Source organism: Puma concolor, chromosome A3 (assembly GCF_028749965.1).
Source record: "Puma concolor isolate L17-30 chromosome A3, mPumCon1.1.hap2, whole genome shotgun sequence".
NCBI classification, from domain to species: Eukaryota; Metazoa; Chordata; class Mammalia; order Carnivora; family Felidae; genus Puma; species Puma concolor.
The window spans coordinates 81,318,796-81,344,518 of NC_141669.1; the positions used below are offsets into that span (position 1 = coordinate 81,318,796).

General features: G+C 37.5%; 1 protein-coding gene across 5 annotated transcripts in view; it reads right to left on the minus strand.

Annotated features, from left to right (window-relative positions):
* AFF3 (ALF transcription elongation factor 3) overlaps positions 1 to 25,723 on the minus strand; it is a 578,761-nt gene that overhangs the window by 420,584 nt on the left and 132,454 nt on the right. For 3 of the 5 annotated variants that reach the window (XM_086701326.1, XM_086701328.1, XM_086701327.1), the window contains one exon: positions 24,198 to 25,022. In XM_086701326.1, coding sequence (XP_086557452.1) covers positions 24,198 to 25,022 — 825 coding nt within the window. The remainder of the gene's footprint in view (positions 1 to 24,197; positions 25,023 to 25,723) is intronic. The other 2 variants (XM_086701330.1, XM_086701329.1) reach the window with 1 other exon arrangement.

The following is a 25,723-nucleotide window of genomic DNA, read 5'->3' on the forward strand; positions in this document are numbered from 1 at the left end:
AAACCAAGCAATCAAGTAGAGAGCTAAGATAAAAAATAATACAGAAAATCAAGAAGGACAGAAAAAATATTTTCTAATGAAAGAGAAGGGAAGGGTTGAATAATGGAGGAAACAGAGAACATTCTGGGTTTATATGAGTTATGTTCACTCACATACAATTACTCAGTTTATTGCCACATATAGGTAATCTCCCTGAGGGATAGGACATAATCTTTGTCACAAGGTATAATTCATACAACGACATAACCAGGCATATATGGGAGAATCCACAAATTGTTAATAAAGACAAGAGTTTCAGCCCTTAAAGAATTATTCATGTGTCTGTGGCTGATTAGAACCCAACCAGAGGAGATTTAAGATATATTAGATGAAATCTAAGTTCTGCTTAATCAGAAGAGCCTCGTACAAGAGTGAGATTAATCCAGTTTTCCGTGAACAGGGCAGTCTCATCAAGCCAACAGTCACCTTGTATCCCAATGGCAGTAGAAGCAGAACTGAGTGGGGCCTACTCTTCATCTGACCCATTTCCTCCACTTGGCTTTGAATGGTTTACAAATTTTCAATAATTCACATAAAGGATGATCTCCATTTTTCTTGATTATCTTTCTGTTTTTTTCCTTAATCCAACATGATACGATTCATTTTTACAAATGATACGAATTATTTTTAAATGTCTTTGTTATTACCACTACTGTTCCTGTTAATATATCCGGAAACAACATCAAATACTTAACAAAATCTCTGCTAACCAGGCAGGGACTTGACCTCAAGCTCTGGAGTTGTCTGCCATTTGAGGGGAGAGGCTGAAAAAGCAATAGGACCTGTGTCTTTTTATCTACTGAATTCAGAAGTGCCAGAAAGCAAAACCAAAATTATCTGGACAATTCAGGTGAGAAAAACTCACCTTTCCCTGAATTCTTTGTGCAAAAGAAGCTCTAAAGGACTGAGTTACTCAGATAATTATTCAAGTGTTAAGGTCTGTGTTTAATTAAAATAAGAAAGGAAATAACCTGCCAAGCAAGCAGTTTTTTCAGAAGGTTTAGAATACTGAGTACTCCAAAGGTTTTGCAACAGGACTACATGACTCCAGAAAGTGCCAGCAGAGCAGAAAAATTCATCTAAACAACATTAGTTTTAATTTCACTAATTTCAGAAGAAATCCACTTCACAAAGCTTATAAAACACTGGTTTTCAAGTATGAGAGAGAAATGGCTCTTTACTCTTTTACATAAAATAAAATATAAAAGTGTTTCCCTCCCAGTTTGTTAACAGTAAGCTTTGTTTTTGCATTTTTGTTTTTGTCTTTTATTTTTATATTGTACAATGCAGTATAAGTTGCTGCTAATATTTCAAATGTCAGGCTTCAAGTGTTAAGGTGATTGTGACAAGAGTTGAAATAGTATGGACAGCAAACAAATGTTCAGGGCAACTAAGATTGATATATAGGTATCAGTCACTTCCAGCTAAACAACTCCTTACTTTGTGTATATGAAAGGAATCTGTGAAGCTTTTTAATTCAGACCGGAGTAGAAAATTTTAATAATGAAAGATTCTCTTCACTCAGCTTCCATATTCAGTTTCATCCAAAGTCCTTATGTTAGTATGCCATGAATATCTAGAGAAATTAAACAGGCCCCTTCTGTGAAGGCCTGGGCTTTGCATGAAGATTGCTTATGAAATAATCTGAAAGATTATCAAAATGTGTTTTTGCTTTGTTTTGGTAACCTCAATGATCATAAATATGCTATAGCCCTACGGATGTAAAAATAACTGAATAGAACTGGAAAGACGTAGGTTAATAAATCTACAAAACTAAAAACAAAATAGTATGTTAATACCATCTGTTCCAGTTCCGTATCGTCCAACTCTGCCACCCCCCACCCCATCAGAAGGACCTAGTTAATTCACATGAACTGCTTGCTGCCTGAGATTCTTGCCAGAACACTTAACAGCCCCCTCATTTGTTGGGTGGTTTTATAGGTCTCTGGTGCCGAGCAGAGGTAAGACAGCTTGCAGTGCACGAGGAGGACAGATAAAACCACCCTGCTGTGCAGATTTAGTCCATTTGCACTGGCTCTTATACAGAAAACAAATTGCAACCTCTCACAAAGGGGCCCTTTTCTGCACTAGCAACCCTGAAAAATGCAGGCAAAAATGAGTAAATCAGGCAACTTCACATCAGGAGGAAAAAAAAATGGCTACCACTCCAACAGCTGCTCTCATAATTAAGAACAGATTTCATCACTAAACTCTTGCTGGTTATGTCTGCAGCAAAACAAATACACAGATGTAAGGCATTTACATACTGGATATTTTGTACTGGGTAACCAAACCAAATTTACCTTTTCTGCTTTAAGATATTCTCTTAAAAATATCATCTAGTCAATGATAAAGGATAAGGCAATGTCCAAATCTTAAGTACAACTATATTTCTGTCATCATCTTGCAACTAAATTTATTTTGGCATTCTACCAGACTCACTTTCTTTTTACATATTCAAAATTGCAATGCACTGCCATGGACATGACCTCTTTCAGATAATGAAAATGTGCTACCAGTTTCTTTTACTCATAAAATTTGCTAAATTTATTGCTGCCTCATTTATCCATGTTTTAAAAGATTGTATGGCACATGCAGTAAAAGGAATAGCATTTGACCTTTTTAAAGGTAAATTGGTGTGCCATTAAATCAGAGAAATAAAATTAATGAAATGATAAAATTATAATAAAAACAGATACGTAAGGACAAATTAATGGAATCCCACTCCACTGCAATAAGAAAGCACAGTCTCCAATTCACACAACATTGATGAATCTTACAAACAAAATGCTAAAGAAGCCAATAATATAAAGTACAAAAACAGGCAAAAATAATTTTGCTGTTAGAAGTCAAGATAGTGGTCCCCCATGGGTAGGTAGGGTATTACTGGGAAGGGGCACAGGAGGGCTTCTGTGGTCTGGTAATGCTTCATTTCTTAATGTGGGTGCCAGTTACACAGATGTGTTCAATTTGTAAAAATTCCTCAAGCTGTATTTTAGGATCATTTGTCCTACATATAAATCATACTTCCACAAGAAATAGAATAGAATAGAATACAATACAATAGAGTAGAATAAAATAAAATAAAATAAAATAAAATAAAATAAAATAAAATAAAATAAAATAAAGATAGGTAAGGCATGCTGAATTTCATGATTTTCAGTGTCAACAATAAGTACCTGCTCACCAATGTTAGTCACAACCTCTTCACATGACCCAACCCATGCAGTGTTCACAAACTTCTGACAGTTACAGTAGTATCTTTATTAATATTTATCAAGTCATAAGTTTTACTTTTTGAAGGACTAAATTGGCCAAATGTTTAAGCTTAAATTAATGGTACGACATTCTAGGATAGTCTCTTGTCTAATATGTTAAACTGATTATCCTCCCAAAAGGTATGGACGTTAAGCAAATTTTTGTGTATTTCATTACCAGTGCTATAATTTAAAGCAAACAAGTTCTAAACATGTGATTTTCAGAAAAAAGTGGTTCTAAGAGCATCTTTTAAATGTCGTTTTATTACAGTTTTACCTAAGGAACAATAATCCTAATAGAAATTCACAGATGTGAATAAACTAATTCAAAGGTAGAATGTGCAAGATAACGCCTACTTAAGTTTACCTCATATTTTCTAAGATCCTGAATATTTAAAATTAGATTTAAAACCCTACCCCCATCAAAATACTTAATGTGCATGGTTCAAGAATGTGTAACTTGTAGATTAAATAGAGTTTTCATTCAGAATTGCAAATCTCAGAATTTACAGATGCAAGTTAATCTGCAAACAAGTATTAAGGCATCAGAGTATCTGGAGAAGTAAACCTACTAAACAAGTTGAGGTGGCTGATGATGAGAGGGGTGTTTTCTACACTTTCATCCCAGCCAGGTCTTTGGTGAACAAAACAGCTGATCGTTACAAACATAATCACATGCCCTTTACTTTAACTGGCTTCACAGCTGCACTTCTCAAACAGTGACCATCAGTGCATGAACCAGGGGTCAAAGGCAGAAAGACACTTTCTTAGCCTAAGAGGAGGATCTCTCTGACCTCTTTCCGCATGTGTGTTCATCTAGCTCAACACTGTTGCAAAGGCTGAATTCTTTTCTGATAGCTTGATCCTATGCAACAATTAATGCTAAACCATACCTAAAAGAAAGGGATATGGGAAACATTATCCACGGGCTTGGCATTAATCTATTTGGGGTCCACGTTCATAAGTGAAAGCCCTAGAAAACTTGTACGTAACATAATGAAACTTTCCATAAATTGGTGTTATGTTGAATAGGGAAAAGAACATTAGGTTTCACTTTCCCATGCAATGCTTCCACAAATAGCATATTTGGAGCTGGTGTGTTCAGCTAATGTTAGTTTAGATCCATCCACAGGTGCTCTCAGACTGTCATTCTGAGATCCAGCTTACGACACAGGACCATGCAGGGCTCATTTAATTTTGATTTATTCTCATCTTTGGCTGGGATACTCAATGTTACTTGAACTTTTGCTTATGCCAAACTATGAGCATTTATTTGTTTTAAATAACTCCTTTGTAATCATAATTTAAGGAAACTAGATCTGTGCCCTTAATGAAATTGTGATTTCAAACTCCTATTTATTCTCAAAGTGTGGACACTTGTCTGATCATTGGCTACTCCAAATGAAGCTTTTATCCATAAGATTACTCCTGCACTACCCATACGCTTAAAAAATTCTGTTATTTAAGAATTTAATGTCCAGCCAGAATTCTGACAGGATGTAAGATGTAAAGTATATTACTTTCTCAATCTCTAGGCTGGGATAATGCTTGCTTATAAAACACCATGAATCCTGTTATAAGAACTGCTATGTGATTTTTTAAAGCTTTTTATTTAATTTGACATTAATGTATGAAGCACCTTCAAGATAAACACTGTACTGGATGCCAAAGATGTAAACATGAATAAGACAGGGCACTAGCCTTACTAGGGGCTCACAGACTGTGAAAGAGAGCTATGTGAGCCTAATGAAAACATAGTAGGATGGATGGACGGATGGACGGATGGACGGATGGACGGACGGACGGGTGAACGGGTGGATGGGTGGATGGATGGATGGATGGATGGATAATAGATGGCGGGGGCATGCAGAGACAAGAAGTTCTGTGCAGAAACACAGAAACCAAGCCATTCCATGAGGAGCAGAGGTTTCACATAGGAGATGACAAAAGTGCTTTAGTGACAGTTGCCTTGATGGGGTGGGAGTGAGTGGATGCAGAAAATGTCTGGTATGGAAAAACCTACAATAAAAGCATGAAGGCATGGAAGCCATGGTATATTGGGGGTGGGTGTGGGTGGGAATACAGCCATCAAGTTCAGAGTGGCTAAAGTGTAGTGTACCTGGATTAGTGTTGTGAGGTCAAAGCTAGAAGGGTGAGTTGACGTAAGATTGTGAAGGCTGTATGCTAGGTCCAAGTATTAGATTTTTTTAATCTCTATGTTAGTATTTTCTAGATTTTGTTTCTCAGAATACTAATTCCCTGAGCTATTTTGCACGCGCACACACACACACACACAAAACCAAAACTTTTTTTTAAGTTCATTTATTTTGAGAGAGAGAGAGACAGAATGCAACCTGGGGAGAGACAGAGAGGGAGAGAGAAAATCCCAAGCAGACTCTGTGCTGTCAGCCCAACGCAGGGCTTGATCCCACAAACCACAAAATTATGACCCGAGCCAAAATCAAAAGTCAGGCATATAACCTACTGAACCACCCAGGTGCCCCCCAAAACATTTTTTGATCAAGTAAGTTTAGAAAATGCTACAACCTTAAGTCTCCTTTCAGAGATTCATAATATACATTTAGTGTAATGTATATTACACTGGGCTGAGTGTAATACCTCAGTAAAAACCATCTTAACTTAAATGCCATTTTCACATAACTATTGACATCCCTCAAAATTAATGTTCTATAGATTACACATGGGAATACTAAATGTTGTTCTAGGAAAGAAGGGAAACAGGAACTGCTGGAGTAAGAATGTAACATGATCAGATTTGTCTTCCATTTTCTCTTCATCAGAAAAATGTAATTTTTAGCAGTTCATGTCTGGTAAGATGTGAATGTTGCACTAAATTTGGAAGAGATGAATGGCAAAAAGCCAAGAGGTGACAAAATATAGGGATGTGGGACCCCACTCAAGAGACTATCTCAGAATAAAATTAAAAGTAATCCATGATGGGGTACATGTGGAATGACGGAAACATAACAAATGAGAAAGACTTCAAAGGTTAGCCTAGAGACCCAGTGTAAGGCACTCCTGTAGCCAAGACAGAGAATTTCAAAGAACTCTGCTCTGCAGAAAGACAGTATGATGGGTGCTGTTCATTTTAAGTATGGAGTGCCTACAAAAACATCCATAGGGGCACATCGAGAAAACAGTTAGACAGTGAGCATAGCGAAATGTATAGAGAAGTTGAATCACTATTATGCTGTATACCTGAAACTAAGGTAGCATTGTATGTTAACTATACTCAATTTTTTTGAATTTTAAAAAAGAAAAGAAAAGAAAGCAAGCAATTAGAAATATGGCTTTTCAGCCTAGAAGGCAGGTCAGAACTAGAGATACATATTGTAATCATACAAATGGTATATGAAGTCATTGGAATGGATAAAGCCCCTCCCCCAACTCTGGGGAAAATGTGTAGAACAAAAAGAGTATAAAATCCTGGATACCAACATTTCAATGTATAAAATACAAAATTAATTAATGTCTTATGTGACATTTTTTATACTGTCATCTGAAGGTATTTTTACTGTAATTTATTGTAATCTTAAGGATTATTGTAATTATTGTTCTGTTTTATATTATCCAGAAACAGAATATAGTGCTGAGCCTGACAGTGTTTTATATTGTTACTTTGGTCACTGCTACATCATGTAAAGGAATCAAAATATGGTTGGAACAGAACAGGATCTAATTAAATACACCTGAAGTCCAGAGTGAATCAGAGAATTGATCAAAGTCTTGCAGGTAGTTAGTCCTGTTTGCAACTAGCCCACTATTTAAAAATCAGTTCATTCCCCTCCATTTTATTGTTTCTAAGGCATGTGAGAATGCAAATGAAATCAAATAATTCACTCAAATAAAATCATTAACAGACATTAGAAAAGCATTTTGCAACTTTCACGTGTTCTCTTTTTAATTGCAATTGCTAAAGAATGTTAACAATATAAGCTATTTTTTCTTGATGTAGCTGAATTATGTTTCACTGGAACATCATGGGATTAGCCTGTATTCCTGGAAGGATGGTCAGGAAAAGCAATATCCTATATTAACAATGGCTCTATCATCCCACATGGCCAATCAACAAAGAGTTACTAAGTGCCTAACATTACTGAAGCACATCCTTACTCAGTTAAGAGACACCAGAGAAAGGAAGAGTAGCAAAATCACAACTGAAGTCAAGGAAGATTCCAACAGCCGCCACTTAATTGCACATAATGATTTCAATTGACTGGCATGAAGTTCTTAAACACTTAAATATAGAATCCTTTAAAATCCACGTTAGAGGGGCGCCTGGGTGGTGCAGTCGGTTAAGCGTCCGACTTCAGCCAGGTCACGATCTCGCGATCCGTGAGTTCGAGCCCCGCGTCAGGCTCTGGGCTGATGGCTCGGAGCCTGGAGCCTGTTTCCGATTCTGTGTCTCCCTCTCTCTCTGCCCCTCCCCCGTTCATGCTCTGTCTCTCTCTGTCCCAAAAATAAATAAACGTTGAAAAAAAAAAAATCCATGTTAGATTTAACAGAATTTACAATTCTCTTCAGTGAGAGGAGAATAAAACCTTCAAAAATTATGAAATATTGCTGCACAACAACATGAATATACTTAACACTACTGAACTGTATACTGGTTAAGGGTCGCCTGGGTGGCTCAGTTGGGTAAGCATCCAACTCTTGATTTTGGCTCAGGTCACGATCTCATGGTTCGTGAGTTCAAGCCCTGCATCAGGGTTTGTGCTGAGCAGTGGCAGAGACTGCTTGGGATTCTCTGTCTCCCTCTCTCTGCCCCTCCCCTGCCTAGGTATGCATATGTTCTCTCTCTCTCTCTCTCTCTCAAAAATAAATAAATATTTTTTTAATTTAAAAAATGGTTAAGATGGTAAATTGTATGCTATGTGTTTTTTATCACAGTTAAAAATTTTTAAAGGAATTATGAAATTAACTTCACATACTCTTGTCCATAAAATGTTCCATATCTTACAAGGACTAGGGAGCTGGCCAGTATTCGCAGCTGGTGAGAAAGAAGTGGAACCTGAGATTAATTGATCAGACAATGCTGTTCAGGGCTTATTAAAGAGATGTTGACAAGATAAACACTGAAAAGCTAGTATCAAAGTGAAATAGTTAAAGAGGAGAGTAACACTAAGATCTGGAAGAATATGAGAGACTTATGAAAAGAATAATCAATAAGATATGGTATGGATAAAGAAGGAGAATCCAAGATCATTCCAGCACATGAGGTTCATACCCAGAAAGCATTTGTTACAAAAAAAAAAAAAAAAAGACCTCGGCCTGAATGCTGCTTAACCACCAAGGTCTCAAAGATACCAATCTGAAATACATGCCAGAAACTTGAATCAGGAATTCAGATGAAGCCCAACCAACTCCAGCCTTTGTATAACCAGTTCAGCCATCAGGTCTTTCGCAGAGAGGCTACGCTACTCACCTCTCCCTGTGCCTTCTTCACTTCAAGTTTACCTGGGAAGGTGGAGGGACTAATAGAGAAAAGTAAAAATCATTTCACTTTCAATTTGATGGAACTAAAGAAACTTCTGGAGAGTGAGTCTCTTCTAAAAATTTGCTGTGCTCTAGGAAACGGTATAGAACTGAGAAAAATTAAACCCTTTACAGATTTTATGCCTTTAGGCAATCTGACAACTGCTGATCTTCCTTTCCTTTTGGATCTCAGTACTGCAGGCAACTCAGAAACTCTCCTGCTCTGATCTGTACAAAAGGTCATCTGGTATTTCCAGATCAATCTCTGTGGTGTTCCAGTTGCTAAAACAGCAGATTAAATTAGCATCCACAAGAACTGCAAGTCTCTACCCTCCACACCAACACTTGGGGTTAAAAAAAAAAAAAAAAAACAGGTGAGTCAGAATGCCATGAGTATACTGGGGTTGGAGACTCTTACTGTAATTTATAAAATAAAAAAAAAAAAAAAAGAAAATCCAAGTTTTTAATTAAAACCTTCAGAACCTTATCACAAAATATTTCTGCCTTTACTAATTAAATGGAATTTTTTCCACTTAAAAAAGGCATAGCCAATTTGTAGGGGTAAAATATATAAAATAGTACTTAGAAAAACAAAATGAATTTATTTTCATTGGAATGTATATATTTAGACTACCTTACTGTCTCTGTTCTTTAAATCTAAGCTTGAATATTTATTTTTCATTTAAAAAATGGGCATGTTTTAATTTCCAATCTAAGGATATTATGGTTACCAAAACAATTTATTTTATTTTATTTTTTTTACTACTGCTAGCTACTTAATCTGTGAAGTACAGCTCAGGGGAAAAAATGCTGTCATAAAACCTGTTGGTATAAAGATAAGCAGTTTATTTAATATCTAATTAAATGTGGTCACCAGAGAAATCACAGCTTATGAAACTTTATCAGAAAAAGATTAATCCATTTCAGGCTTAACCCAAATGTCATAAGAGAACTCATGAATTTAGATAGGAATCCACTTATTATCCAAAGACATTTTCATATTGAGTAAGAAGAGCCTATATTACTGGTTATATTTATACTTCAGTCAAATTCATATATGTTGTAGCTATCATTGATTTCAGAGACAATTATCAAACTAGAATAATATAATAGGGAGCCCTTTCCTCTTTGTCAAAAATTTTTATAATGTTCTAAAAACACTTTATTAGTTTATAGACCCCATTCATTCAGAAATTCAAAAAATTATATGACTTGGGTCACTGTAATTAAAAAACAACTATCTAACAAAAAACTACTGAACACCTATTATATGTTGGACTCAGGCACTGGGGAAATGAGAATGGAGAAAAGGATTCTTTTTTTTTGAAGGGCTCCCCAAAATCATGAGACAAACCCTTAAATAACCACTGATATAAAGTAACTACTATAGGGCTGAGGTTGCTTGTTTTCCCCCACTATCTATTCATCCCTTTGTCCATAATAAAAAATATCTGGACATGTGGTGACCCAGCGTAAAGGATGAACACATTTCTCATCCTTCTTTGAAGCTAAGAAAGACAGGTGACTAATTGAGGCCAATGGGATACGAGAGAGAGAGAGAAGTCTGTGCTTTGTGATCCTTCCAGGTTAAAGCTTTAAATGACTGGATATTCCCTCCCCATTCCCCTTCCTCTTCCCTCAGAAGGAACCTGGGCCATCTTGGATCAGGTGGACAAGTGTAGCCCTCTTCTAGGTTATAAAGCTACAGAATAAAAGGAGCCTGCATCCATAAAAGGATGTCACAGAACAGAACCAGCATTCCACCTCAAATTTATAATGAAAGAAAAATAAGCTTTTATTTTGTATTTAAGCTGCCGTTTTTGGAATCTATCACATGAAGCGGCACCATGTTCCAATTAAGATCTAATAGATATGCTTCTTCTTCTGAGAGTTTGGTACTAGAAAATGTCCATTAAAAGGAAGAACCAATATGTGGTATTAAAAGCAAAGGACAGCTTGATTTCTAACTTTTTCATGAAAAATAAAACCCTGAATTATAACAATAAACAAATTGTACATGAACAAAATACAAGTGAGAATTAAAATTGTGTAAATTCTTAGAGGAGAATGATTTAAGAAATGGGGGGGGGGGGTATAATTTTTTGTTAACAAAATTGTATGTGATGGAGTTAATGAAAAAAAAAACTGACATAGTAAGAAACAGAATAGGTACCAAAAACTGATCACTGACATGTAGGAAAGGCTTAGGAAAACAGTAGTGATTACAGGTGAAATAATAAAGATCAAAGCAATTAGAAAGGAACTAACAGGGGCGCCTGGGTGGCGCAGTCGGTTAAGCGTCCGACTTCAGCCAGGTCACAATCTCGCAGTCCGTGAGTTCGAGCCCTGCGTCGGGCTCTGGGCTGATGGCTCAGAGCCTGGAGCCTGTTTCCGATTCTGTGTCTCCCTCTCTCTCTGCCCCCCGCCCGTTCATGCTCTGTCTCTCTCTGTCCCCAAAATAAATAAACGTTGAAAAAAAAAGAAAGGAACTAACAGATATGAAAGATAAAGATGATTCAACACAAGAGTAATTAATTCCTTTAAGAGGCAAATCAAAAACAGTGTGTGCAAACAATGTGTGTAAACACTTAATACAGGAAAATTCCCTGAACTGGAAGAATGAACTATTCTGGCAAGACTGAAAGAGCAATCCATGTTTTGGGAAATGCTAAGACATATTTTGATTAAACTGCAGAAGTTTAAAGAAATAATTCTTTAGGTATTCAAGCAGAAAGAACCAACCATTTTCAAGAAGTAACAGGATAGCCATATTTGAAGAATATATATATACCAATGCTCAAGACAGTCTCCAAACTGGCAAAACCAAAGAAATATAAACAGAGATAGAGGTGAACAAAGAGAATGTTATCTGGAATGAAATTCATCTTATGTTTGTGGGACCCTTTTTTCTGGATGGTAGGATTTGAGTTGATTTTTAAATTTCATTTTCTTCATTATTTAGATAATTTGAATGAGCATGTAATGTGTTAACAAAAACAATGAGTAAGTAAGCAGAAAAATATCAAGAATAAGAGAGAAAGCAAATATACCAATATATTAATAGTGATCAATTCTGGGTGGTGGCTTTCTAATTTACAAATATATTATCATTTTCTGTAAGATGAACTGGACTTGAAGGAGGAATTTGGCAGGCAAACTAAGGAAGAACAATACTACAGGCATACAAGCAAAGCCAGACTATTATGAAAGAAAATGGCATGCTTAGGAAACAGCAAGAGGTCTGGTAAGTAGACAGGGATGAAGCCTGGGTAAGATTATATGCTATTATAATATTCATTTATATGAATATATTCATTTCCAGTCTTTATTTTTGTCCTTGATCTAACTAACATCATTCAAACCAGTTACAGTATGTTTGTCTCTATTTATCAGGTACAAAATCTCAAAGTCCAGACTTCAGGAACAAAATAAGTACTAGATCTAACAGAATCCTATTCTAGGTGATAGTGCAAAGACAGATGAGAAGCAGAGCCTGTCCTCAAAGTGCTTACAATATATTTGTGAGACAAGACAGACAAACAAAACAATAAATAATAATAAATAGTAATATAACACATAGTGACCTTATTGGAATTTAGAAGAAAGGAAGCTCTTTGGTGATTGGAGCAGACTATGGAAAGGCACAACTTAGGCCAGGTTCTGGAAGAAAGGATCGAACATTTTGATTTAACATTTCCATCTCACAAGAAATTACATTATTTTATCCCTACCTACAGCTACATCACAATTCCATAAAGATGGAGTGTTTACCACTTGTTTCATACTGAATTATAAAGAAAAGATGGACTGAACAATCACTTATGCTAGAATATGGCTGTGGGGAAATATAAACAAGTAAGTAAAGTCTTATCTTGTATCAAAATAAATTCCAGATGCATAACTTTTCATCTAGTTCCTTTATGGTTTTACATGTTAGACTTAACTCTTTAATGTATCTATGGAAATAGCCTTTTTAACATAATTACAAAGGAAGAGATCAAAAGGAAACGAGATACAAAATTTAATTTCTACATTATAAACAAAGGTTAATCAAGAAAGGGGAGAATTGCTTCCAATATATTTAGAAAAGGTTCATCTTCTTAATTTTTAAAGAAACTCCTAACTCAGTAAGAAAAAATACAAACACTTCAGTGGAAAAATGGGTAAAGAATGTGAAAAGAAAATTACAAAAGATTATATATGATAACCTTTCTTCATTTTAGAATTGTAAATTAGATGTCCAAGAGTTTTTCCTTGAAAATATGATATCTATACAAATTTACTTATAAGGCTATTTATTGCAGAATAATTTAGAATAGTGAAAAAAAAACAAAAACAGCCTAAATGCCCAACAAAAGGGTTGTGTAAATAAATTATGGAATCTCCATAGGATAAAACCACTGAAGTTCCCAACTAAATGAGATGCAAAGACCATATGCTGAACGTTGCCAAAGACTGTTCAATGACATGGCAAAGTGGTTTTGGTATGTAAGGAAAATAGTTGGGAAAATAACCATATATGATAGCTTCACCCCAGTTCAATAAAGAAGGTCTAAGTATAGAAAAAGACCAGAAGGATCTATACCAAAATGTTAACTGTAACTACTTCCAGATTGCAGGATTACATGTGATTTTTTTTCTCTTTTATGTTCTTAATGTTATCCAAATTTTTTATAATGAAGACATATTACTCCCAAAATCTTTGCTGCCCTTTACAGCAAAATTTCTGGAAAGAGCTGTCTATATGTCATGTGTCTAATTCCTTCTCATGATTTTCTCTTAAACTCAGACTTTGGCCTCCAAAAGCTCATTGAGGTAACTGGTGACTTCCATGTTACTAAATCCAACACCAAGAATTGAAACTGATTAATTTCCTTCCCTTGTTGATACCATTTTCCTCCTGTCTTCTAGATACTGCACTGTTTTCTTCCTGCCTACTGATCCCTTCCTTTCTGTCTCCTTTGCTAGCACCTTCTCTTCTCACTAACCCCTTGATGTAGGAGTACATGAGGGCTCAGCCCTCTTCTTTAGCCACACTAATCTGAGGGACCTCATCCAGCCTCAAGGCATTATCACATGTATGCCAATGACTTCCAAATCTGTATCTTCAGTCCAGATACATATTCCTTCTCTACCAAATTCCACACCTGTGGCTCCAATGTATGTGTCTACTCATATCTACCTGGATGTCTAACAGATACTTGTCAAACTCCAATAAGCTCATATGAATTCCTGCTCTTCTCAAAAACCTGCCTCTATAGCTTTTCCCATCTCAGTTAAAGTAACTTCTTTCTTCCAGTTGCCCAAGTCAAAAATCTGTCCCCAATTCCTCTCCATCTGTCATCCAGCAAGTCAATTCTTGCCTGACTCTCCTCCAAATTATATCCAGAATCCAATCTTCTCATCATCTTTGCTACAACCTAGGTCCTATAACTATTATCATCTCCCCCCATTCTCTGCCCCAGATTAAAGAAATCATCTGCCAAGTGATCTCCTGCTTCCATCTCTACCCATTATAGTTTATTCTCAACATTACAGCCACACTGATCCTTGTAATACTTAAGATAGATCATGACACTTTGTGCTCAGAACCCCTGAAGGGCTCCCAATTCTCACTCACAGTAATACCATGGTCCTTCCTGTGGCCTAAAGCCCTTATGTGATGTGGTTTCCTCTCCCATTCCCTTCCTCCTTGTATATTCCACTCCAGCACACTGTCCTCTTGGTATTATAGGGCAAGGAGGTGTGTTCCGTTTCCACTTGCACCTTTGCCCTAGCTACCCACTCTACTCCAGCTAACTTCTTCTTTCTCCAGGTACCTCCTGCTAACGTTGCCTCACCCTCTTGTGGTTCACGTTTCAATTTCTTAATGTGGATTACTTTATCTACTCTTTTTAATACTGCAACCTGCTCCCTATCCTCCAAACCTGTCTATCTGTACCCCTCTACAGGTGTAAACCCAGCCCCGTTTACTATGCTGTGCTTGCTCCCTTTTCTGAAATACTAACCACAAATTATAAAAGGGTAAGAAACAGTAATACTAACCACAAACTATCAAAATGGTAAAGGAATAATCAAGATAGGTTATGCTGAAGCAAGGAAGGTTCCTCTGAAAACTCGTGTTTAAATTACTTTGATGGCATCTGGAAAAGGGTGGCGTGACCCTGAGGGAGGGACTGTCCAGAGGACCTAACCTACAGGAATTAATAATAAAACACAAACATAGGTGAAATATCCAGCAATTTGAAGTCCCAGTGGGCACACCTAATGCTAAGAAGTATAAGCTATTGGAAGGTTGACTTATACATCAACCCAAGGAAGGGTGAGAGCTGTCCAAAGATGGGAAGCCTATCCCAGGAGGTGGTAATTTCCCTCTTAGCTGTGGGGGTTGAGCACAAACAGGATGAGCCTCAGTAAGGACGTCACAGAGAGTAGTCAAACATCCCACAGGAGGTTTGGAGTAGACCTTCCCTCGCCCATGCTCTCTCTGTGAGATTTTCAAGACATCCAAGAACGAGGGGGGGAAGGGAGTGGCTGATCTATATTTGTTTCCAGGGCTTATGTAGATCAGTAACGGAATGCACACATTTTCCTATTTTCTACTGTTTAGCCTTCTGTCACACAGATAAAGAGTCAACCATTTACTGTGTATTATAGGCATGCCACTAGCTATGTGGACCCAAATGCTATGTAACCAGCAATATTTCTGAAGGATATGTCTCCAAGACAACAAATAAACAGAGCTCTGGATAAATGTGTGGACTATGTTTACATAAATTATGAAATAACGCATTACCATGAACAAGTCAAACATGAATCATGACAGAAACAAGATCCATGAAGCACAAAATGACATATAGAGAAAAAGGGCCAAAGGGACATTCTGGAAATCAGTACCTCTAAGAACCCCATGTATTCCAAGTTATTTCAAATCCATTAAAACTTAATTCACATAGCAGAAAGTTTGAAAATGTGGTCTCTTCCCCGCTGTCCCTTGGCCCCCTCACCACCCTCCTCATTCCCAAGTCCTCATGCTACAGCTGGCATCACGTGGCCAGAGAAACAAGCATCTGCCTGCAGCACATACACAGAACACCGCACACACTGCCCCGAGGCCAGAGTTTCTGCTCAGGAAAACCAAACAAAGGAGAACAAGGAAAAAGAGGCAGAGCACATAACATCCCTGGCAGAGACACCGCCTGCTTTGGCTTTTGTTTCTGAGGCCAGCATATAGCTCTGTGGTTTATTTTACATGGGCTGTGTTTACATACATCAGTAAATATGGTTTCCATTTCTCTTTGTAACGGCAGCTATAAATTATATGTTGGAAGTGTTTGGCTTTTCTCCTCCCATAAAAGGTTTTGCAGGAATTACTGAGGCCCCAAGGAGAGGAGGTCAGTGTTTGGAGGGGAGTGACTTCCTTCACCCATATCCTTAAATTAATTAACTAATTCAATAAATACCTATTGAGCACAAACTATGTGCCAGGCACAGTTAGGGAAACTTCAGTAAACAAACTCCAGTAAAAACAAAACAAAATCCTTGCTTTTATCACATGGATATTCTAGTAAAATTCACCACCTCACCTCAATTTCCAGATTCTGAACTCTCAAAACATCTAGGGCTGAGCATATTAGAAGGTAAATGTGAAGTAAACATACCTACTATAAATAATAATAATTATTATCATTATTGAGTTATTGTTACTGTGGATTTTTAAGAACTTACTATGTGCCAGCCACACTATTCTAAACACTGTACAAGTATTAACTTATTAAATAGTCATAAAAACGCTATCAAATGCTATCACGTACTGTTTATCGAATTGTGTCCTTCACAGTTATAAATTTTAGATAGAGATAGGGTCTGTACAAAAGTAATCAAGTTAACAATGAGGTCATTATGGTGGACCCTAATCCAGTATGACTGATGTCCTTACAAAAAGGGGAAATTTAGAAAGACACACACATAGAGAGAAAACAACATAAAGACACAGGGAGAAGACAGCCATCTTCAAGCCAGTAAAGCTAGGCTACAACAGATTCTCCCTCACAGCCCTCAGAAGAAACCAACTCTGCCAACACCTTGATTTCAGGGTTCTGGCCTCCAGTCCTGTGAGGCAATTAATTTGTTGTTCTAAACCAACCAATTTGTGGTACTTTGTTAAGGCATTCCTGGCCTACTAGTCATGATTCCGTGTCACAGATAAAGCCACTGAGACACAAGGTCATCTGGCTAGCCAATGGACTGACAGTCAAAGTCAGAAAATCTAGCTCCAGAAACCACACTCCTCATTCTGTTCTAAAATCAGGCCAATTACTGCAGACACAGGTCCCAGTCAGTATCACTTCTCAACACCTCTGTTGATCCTAAAGCCTGACCTTTGGCCAAAATGGAAAACTGCGATGTCCAGGGGTGGCTGGCATGCTGCTTGTCACGCTTGCAGCCACAGGACAGAGTGTGTGACTGGCAGCAGGGAAACTGCACTCTCATCTACCATAAAGGTATTGGTAACGCTGGTTAATCATGTGGGTAAGTGATTCTCCTCCTCGGCCCAATTAAACATGCTATTTAATACTGTGTGGCTTCAAAGAGATCTATTTCAGTGAGTCATTCTAAATACTACCTGGAGGGGTGCCTGGGTGGCTCAGTCGGTTAAGCGGCCGACTTTGGCTCAGGTCACGATCTCACGATCCGTGAGTTCGAGCCCCACGTCGGGCTCTGTGCTGACAGCTCAGAGCCTGGAGCCCGTTTCAGATTCTGTCTCCCTCTCTCTCTGCCCTTCCTCTGTTCATGCTCTGTCTCTCTCTGTCTCAAAAATAAATAAACGTTAAAAAATAAAAATAAAAAAAAATACTACCTGGAAATTTTAACACTTTTCCTCAGCCCATATCTTGTTGATTTTATATTTCATTTAACTAGAAATAAAGCTCAAGTGTGATATGTTCCACTACAGGTAATAATAGCTCAGGAAAGCCAAATGCACAGGAAGAGAGAGAAAATTCGATCCCAGACTTGGCAATAAAATCTCAGGAGGGGGCTAAGCATTAAATAAGAGAGAATCATGTCACTCAGGCTTTGTGATATTAATCCAGGATAATCTCAGTCTTCAAGATTTCCATTATTTCTAACAAATAAACACCAAAAAACTTCCGGAACTTCATTCTTCTTTTCCCTTCCCCCCATCTCTCTGCCTCTCTCGCTTTAGCTCACACACACACACACACAACCACTTCCAATACTATCATTTCTCTATCTTGTTTGCTTTTGTCATTTCAGAGGTATTTCTAGGAAGAGTAATATAGCCAATATTTACTGAATGCTTACTATATTGTCACTGTGCTAAGTACATGACATTCTTCAACTCATCGATTGACTCCTCTTTCCAGCAACTCTGACACATAGATATTATCATTTTCTCCACACATAAGAAAACTGAGGCCCAGAGAAGTTAAACCACTTGCCCTGGGCCACATGTCTAATAAGTGGGAGAGCCAGGATTTGAACCTACACCTTGCAGAGCCATCAGGATTCCACCATGTATCCTATGTATCTGAAAGCTTGCCCAGGATTTCCAAACAAGAACGAACGAACTACAAAAGAAGAGGCTTTTGTCATTGGACTGTTAAGTGATACTTTTTCCAGGGTAGGAGAGGTTCTTGGATTATATACCATCTTTTCAAGTGGCTCCAAACACAGAGGCCTCAGGCTCTTGATTAGCCCCAGGTTTGGAGTCAACACACATAAGGTTGCAGTTTAAGAGAAAACAGCCCCGTAATCTGTCCAGATGCTTTCCGGGAGAGGAAACTTTATGAGAACTGAGAAAATATACAGGGAAAGTAGAGGGGACTTGCTAATAGCCTCCCTCCGGGTCTCACCCTCAATGCCTCCATCATTGGGAGTAGTTTACTACCTTATGGCTAGAAAATGTGGTTTTATAATATGAACCCAGAGAGGAAAGGGGGTGGAAAAGGACACCGGCACCTTCACACAAGACACATTTTAATATGCTTTCTTCAAAGTTTTCAATAAAGGGTTATAGAAGCTGAAGTTATTTTTAAGTGACTAAGTGCTTTACCTTTCAGGGCCTCGCTGGCTGAACATAAAAGTACCAAAAAATATGGAAACATTTCCACTTGCCAGCCTTCATTTTGACCTTCAAAATGACCCATCTATAAGATGGAAAACAAGTCCTTTCATATCTGAGATCAAAGTTGTGGGTCTTCCCTCTTTTAAGTCTATAGGGTACAAGTTGTGTACGTCCTCACTCCGGGAACAGATAGCACGGATTACATGGGGAGGAGGAAGCACAGAGGAGAACCATCTGTGCTGGTACTAAGCCCACCCCCCCGCTCCCCCCGCCGCTGTCCCACTGCCCCACAAGATGTGGCCTCTTGAAGGAGGATGGAAGTGATGACGATGGGGAGGATGAAACTACAACAGTCAGGGAAACCGAGTCTCCAATCTGGACATATCCCCTCATTTCATCAATGAACCAGCCATCAGATAGCATGCTTCCATTTGAAAACATTATACATCTCAAATGTAATTAAGAAATTTAGACTGGCATGAATATGTAATGTACACATTGCTCTGCAGATGCCTTTTCCGTCCGACAGGCTGGTGCCGACTTTAATTTGGAAGAAATCCATTTTCATACAAAGGTAACCAAGAGTGACAGGAAATAGGAAGCCTACATCATTTATCTTCTGTGAACTTAGAAAAAAAAATCAGTTAATTGCTTTTCTAGGAAGCTATTTTGTGGAATCACGGTGCTTTATCTTTCTGTTCTTATTCATGGTATAAATGGTGATTTTAAAAATGCCCATTGTGAAAATGCTGATTAATCAATACATCTTCAACTATTTACTTATTTTAACAAAATTCTGACCAGCCAAAAATGGTGTCTCTGTTCTTGTGGATGAATTATCAACCACTAGGAAAAGTCCTAATATACACACAGTCTATTAATTGATATTCAAATTGAGGTATCTCTTTCCTCATCATTGATTAAACTAAGAGCAGCAGGTCCTGCGTTCTCTCCTTCCTTCCCTGGCTTTTCAGATGTGTTCTATTCTCAGCCATCAGAGCCCTATGTGAGAGTGGTCTTAAGTCACCACTACTTATTAAATTAATAACAAAAAGAAACTAAAATGTGTATGTTTTGGAATACCAGTGAAGCTGTAACTTGCCGAACAAACTGATTTCATAGCCCATGAGGCCCATATTCCCGTGCTTTGTCTCAGTGGCACTGCATATTAGGCTTTTTTATAGGATTGTCCCATTTCTGTCTTCCTGTATCATCTAGCATATACATATGTATTTTTAAATTCTACCAAGTTTGAGGCCAATATAAACTACTCTTTTCAAATCTAAAATTATCATTTTAATAATAATTTTGTATTATTCCATGATAATGAATATCCATGATATTCATATGGATATGGATATCCATGATATCATGATATCATGACAATCATGATAACATGATATCATGGATATCCATATCATGGATATTATTCCATGATAATGAAGGATAGATACAGCATGAAGCTAATGACGCATGAGCTTCAGGGCCTCTTAAGTGAACATTCCTCCAAGGCCCCAGGAGGGGCTCTAGCAATGAGTTAAAGCATGTTTTTGTAAAAATTTCAAGCATAAGATAATTTTTCTACTCCTTTTTTCCTAACGAAAACTCCCAAGACAGTATTTATTTTAGGTCCCACAAAACCTATATCTACTCCTAGGTTAACAGTCCCCAGTGTCTGGATCTTGAATTACATGTAAAGGGCAAAACATCAATTTTGTGTGTGTATGTGAAACAAAAAATTTTCTTCAACTGCAAATAAGATTTAGTGTGCCCTACCCAAGAATGTTCTAGAACACATGCTGCAGTCATTTCTTATGTCCCTCACCTAACACTAGTCACCCTTCCGAGTGGCACTCCAGGGAAGGCTCACTTAATGAGGGATGGCATCAAGAATCAAAAATTCAGCTATAACAACAAAAATATGTTTTTCATTAAACACAAAACTGTGCTGGGGAAAACCAGCCAGGAGACAGGTGTATCAGTTAAGGAACTCCCTTGAGGTCTTTAACTTCCACATCAAATTGCACTGAATTTTTCCACACTAATTACCTATTATTGAAGACTAAAGAATTATAACAAATAATTCGCCATGGCAGCAGATAGAGTGCAGATGTTGTAAGAAAAAGAATGAAAAATTTCATGAAGTGTAAAATCAGGCAAAAGAGATTCACAAATTCTCAATTTTTTAAAATAACATTGAATAGTTTTCTACCACAAGGATTATGAAGGTGAGGAAATTTTCTAGGACTAGAAGGCCAATTTTAAATTTAGTTTGGACTGTACGTGAGAGAAATTGCAAATTAAAAGCTAAGTGCTGGAGTCTAATTTATTCAATTCATGTAAATTTCTTGCACATAGAGATCACATCTTAGATTTTTTTTTTTTCAATTTCTCACATCACATTACACCTAGTCATTGATTTGATTTCTTATGAGGACTGTACCTACACAATGCCATACAGCTATATTTGCATCTCCCTTGTCTTTACGTCATTTTTACCTAACACTTCCTTTCAGCCCCCAAAACCTTCACACAGGCATAAGTCTTATTCTACTTATGCCCTGGGAAAGTATAGTCAAATCAGGAAAGTTCCTTTCAGGTCACTGCCTCTGTAAATTTCCCTAAGATAATGCATTCCTTACCTCATTGAAAATTAATGTCAGTACTATCAAGAGAACATTTTTATATAGGTACTGTCTGCATAAAAAAAAAATACGCATTAATATTTCTTGTTTGCCACATTTGTTTTATTCTCTCCAGAAAATAAAGGTAAATATCCCCATAAAAGTACAAACTGATTAGCTGATAAAATTCTTCAGTTTCTGTGCTATGATTATGGATTTTATAGAGATGTCCTATAAATAATGATATACCTGCAAAAGGGTATATATAAAAGGGTCTCTCGGAGTACTATTAAAACAAACAAACAAACAAACAAACAAACAAACAAACAAAAAAACTCTTTGAGTCTGAAAGATGGAAAATGTAACTTATAGATACTATTCTGCTGCTAACTGGGAAAGATTCATTTTCTTATTACAATAGACCGATTAAACACACAAGTGTTGCAAAATTCAAATTATCATATTTTCCATAATATGCAAAGTTTTTTGCTAAAATAAGGACTGTACATCTCTCATACCAAAAACAAAAAAACCAAATCCACCAATTAAAACTTTGTTTTACGAATGACACTTCTTACCTTTTCCTAACCACGCTTGATTGGCCTCTTTAGAGTATTCAGTATAGAATGTTAGGAAGGAAGCAAGCTGACTGGCTCGATGTCATTACATGGGGGAAATGAAACACTTCCTTTTTAAAAGCTCTAATTTCTCCTGGTATGACTTTCTATCCTAGGCATTTCCCTCTTTCTGTGATTACTGAATCGTAGTACAATGTGTCATTCCCAATCTGGGGTCTTGGAAGGGCGTCCTGAAAGTGTCCATGTTATTAATGACATACCCAAAGCCTAATGAAAACTGTATAGTTATCTTCATAGGATTATACTGGCTATCAAAAACTGGCTTTTAATCAGGGCTTTATCAACTCACTGAGTTACAAAGTAAATAAATAAATTACCACCTAATAAATTTGAAGTTTCTTTGGCACATAAAAATCATTTTAACAGGGAATCAATTGGGATTACAATTATAAGGGATTCCTGGTGGTTGCAGCCACCTCTGTTCAAGGATAAGCCATGTTTAATTTGCCAGGTCATTTGATGACAACAAAAATCAAAGGGCTTGATAAATTCATTTTGTAAAGTGATATTAATGTGTGTTTCTTACAAACTTTTAAAAACATAAATGCTTGCAGAAATTATGTGTTGCTTCTATTAATTCCTAAGAATACTTTATGGGATCCATCATAAATGAATAATAAAAGGAGTTACTAATATACATGTCACTTAATTTCTTCTTTAGAACCTGTATAAACACCTTAGAGTAAAAAAATATATATCTTCTCCTTCAAGGGTAATATGTTGATCTCCCAACTGGTGCATGGTGCTTTCTGAAGTGATAGCTCAGCTCAGAAATGATTAACTTCAGCCTTGTCAGACTCCCAACAAGAAACATCAAATCATTCGTGTTTCATTTGGTTATTAAATCAAATTAAAATATACAGAATATCCTGCAGTGTTAACTCCATCTTTAAAAATGACTGTGTCAAAAAGAAAAAAAAATGGACAGTTCTTAAATCCAATGCTCCAGAATTCACATTTTATGTTTGATAATATACCACATCACAGCAAAACAAAACAAAAAAAAATGCGCAGGCATACTTTTTCATGTGCTCTTGACAACTGTCATCAATTTGTAATATAGTCTGAAATGTGGTTCTTTAAAACAAAACTTCATTTTCCATCCAGATTTACTGTTCAAGTGAGTAATCATGGCTTCTTTGCTACCCCTGTGATTATGTGATTTGCCTTCTTGAATTCTAATATTCTATACATCCAATATACATATTTTATAATGCAATAAATAAATACTTTCAAGATAAATAAATAAATAATTTCAAATAAATAAATTCAAGATGCAAACCAGAACAATCTGAACTAAAAGATTTCATTCTCTTCATATAACCTAAGATCATTTTTATAGGACAAGGAGAGTTCTTACTTGATTCAAATCAATTAACCTGGATTTTAAATATTATAATATGGACAAGACTTTGATACATTTGAATATGCACCATACTTAATATTAAGTCTTTTTTTTAAGTAGGCTCCATGTCCAACATGGGGCTCGAAGTCACAACCCTGAGATGAAGACCTGATATCAAGAGTCAGATACTCCACCAACCGAGCCACCCAGGTGCCCCTCAATATTGAGTCATTTAATAGTTACTTTAAAAATCATTATGAGGTTTACTTTGTGAAGTCTGTGCTGGAACATTCCAAAACTGACAAAAGCGTCAAACTTCTGAACTCTTTTACATAAAAATTAACCTCTTTATATATAGCCTTTACAATACTTTTATTTCTAATATATAGTATCTGTGTCAACACTGACTCATTAACAATACAAAAAAAATCCCTTGAACTATATTGAAGGAGACATTCCTTTCCTGAATGAATGTAGACACATAACTGCATGTGTTGGAACTTAAAAATAATTTGGTGATAATCAATTTGAGAAAGTTGATAGGAAACCATTATTTATGTGTACATCCTCCTTTAGTGATTGCTACAAATCCTACCATATGGAGTTGTTCACACACTGAAATAAAGAAGCATGGGAGTTTAATTTGTAATCGTCCAGTGGTCACTTAGAACTGCTCAGATGTATGTAGGTGGTATTGAGAAAACTTACCTCTCCTTGCTTGGGGATGCTGAACTTGGACAGCTTGGCCTTGGCTCTGGTGGACTCTGGCTTGGTGGCCGGGACTCCCCTGTATGACGTACAGTGCACACTGGTTTCTGTGGATGACTTAAGCTTTGGAGACTCATCAGGAGCCTGATCTTGGCCGTCCATCGGCCGCACATATGCAGTTGGTTTCTGCTGAACCAGGCTGGGTTTTGAAGCCAGGGATGGAGGAAAGTTCTGAACACAGTGTCCGCTGCTGCTGTGCTTGGCTGCCATAGCAGGTGGCCTTTCCTGGGTCTGAAGACCCACCTCTACATTGCACACTTGCTTGGCTCGTGGCTGCTGTCTGCCAACACCATCTCCAAGCAAGGTCCTGAGAGAGCCTTGTGCTGAGTTGGAAGAAGAAGAAGAAGAGGAAGATGAGGATGAGGGGCTCGACACAGAGTGGTTAGGTTTTTTATTATGGTTCTTTGGGTTAGCAGATCTGTTCAAATCAAGCAACCTGGGTCCGTGCTTACTTGCTCTCTGTTGGCCATCTGATGGTGGGTGCCCAGCCTTCTGCCAGCCCATGGTGCCCCTCTTACTCTGCTGCACGGGGACAGCTGCTGGTGTGGAAGATGCAGTGCTACAGACAGATGAGGGCTGGGTCTGGGCTCTTGAATCTGCAACAAAATGTTCATCGATCTTGTTCACAGGAGCCTGAGGAACCCCAGGTTTGGGAACGCCAACGAGATGACTCTGATTAGATCTATCAGTTAAAAAGTCTTTCATTTCATCGTAATTGCCTAAAGTATTCTGGATCCGGTTGGAGAGCTCATCTCCCTTGTTCGTCTGGAGAAAGAGAAACACACGTACCCTCTTGTTAGAGACAACAGAAACACAGGAAACAACGGAGAGGTGCCATTATTGATCACAGTAGGCTTGTCACATTCAGAATAAGAGTTGGGGGATGACATCAAAACTGTCCTTTGCTGGGGCGCCTGGGTGGCTCAGTCGGTTGAGCGTCCGACTTCGGCTCAGATCATGATCTCACGGTTCGTGAGTTCGAGCCCCGCGTTGGGCTCTGTGCTGACAGCTCAGAGCCTGGAGCCTGCTTCAGATTCTGTGTCCCCCTCTCTCTCCGCCCCACCCCTGCTTGTGCTCTGTCTCAGTCTTTCAAAAATGAATAAACATTAAAAAAAAAAAAAAAAAAAAAAAAAAAAAAAAAAAAAAACCTGTCCTTTGCTAAAGAAGTCCATCCACACTCTGTATCATGCCAGAACCAGGAAGCTGTTAAGAGCCTTAGACTACATCAAAAAGGAATCTATCCTTGGTGGTGTGCTACAGCTAAGGAAATCAGAAAATTACCACTGTAGCTGCACAAAACAGTCTCAATTAAGACTTTCCAGGATTAGGTTTTCTTTTCTTTTTTATAGTCCCTTTGGAAGCTTTTCTTGAAAATTCAAATTTGGCTCAAATTGTTCTGCTGCCAATTTCTAAATATATAATTATTCTTGTCAGAAACCCAGAGGGACAGGCAAAAGAAGTCAGAG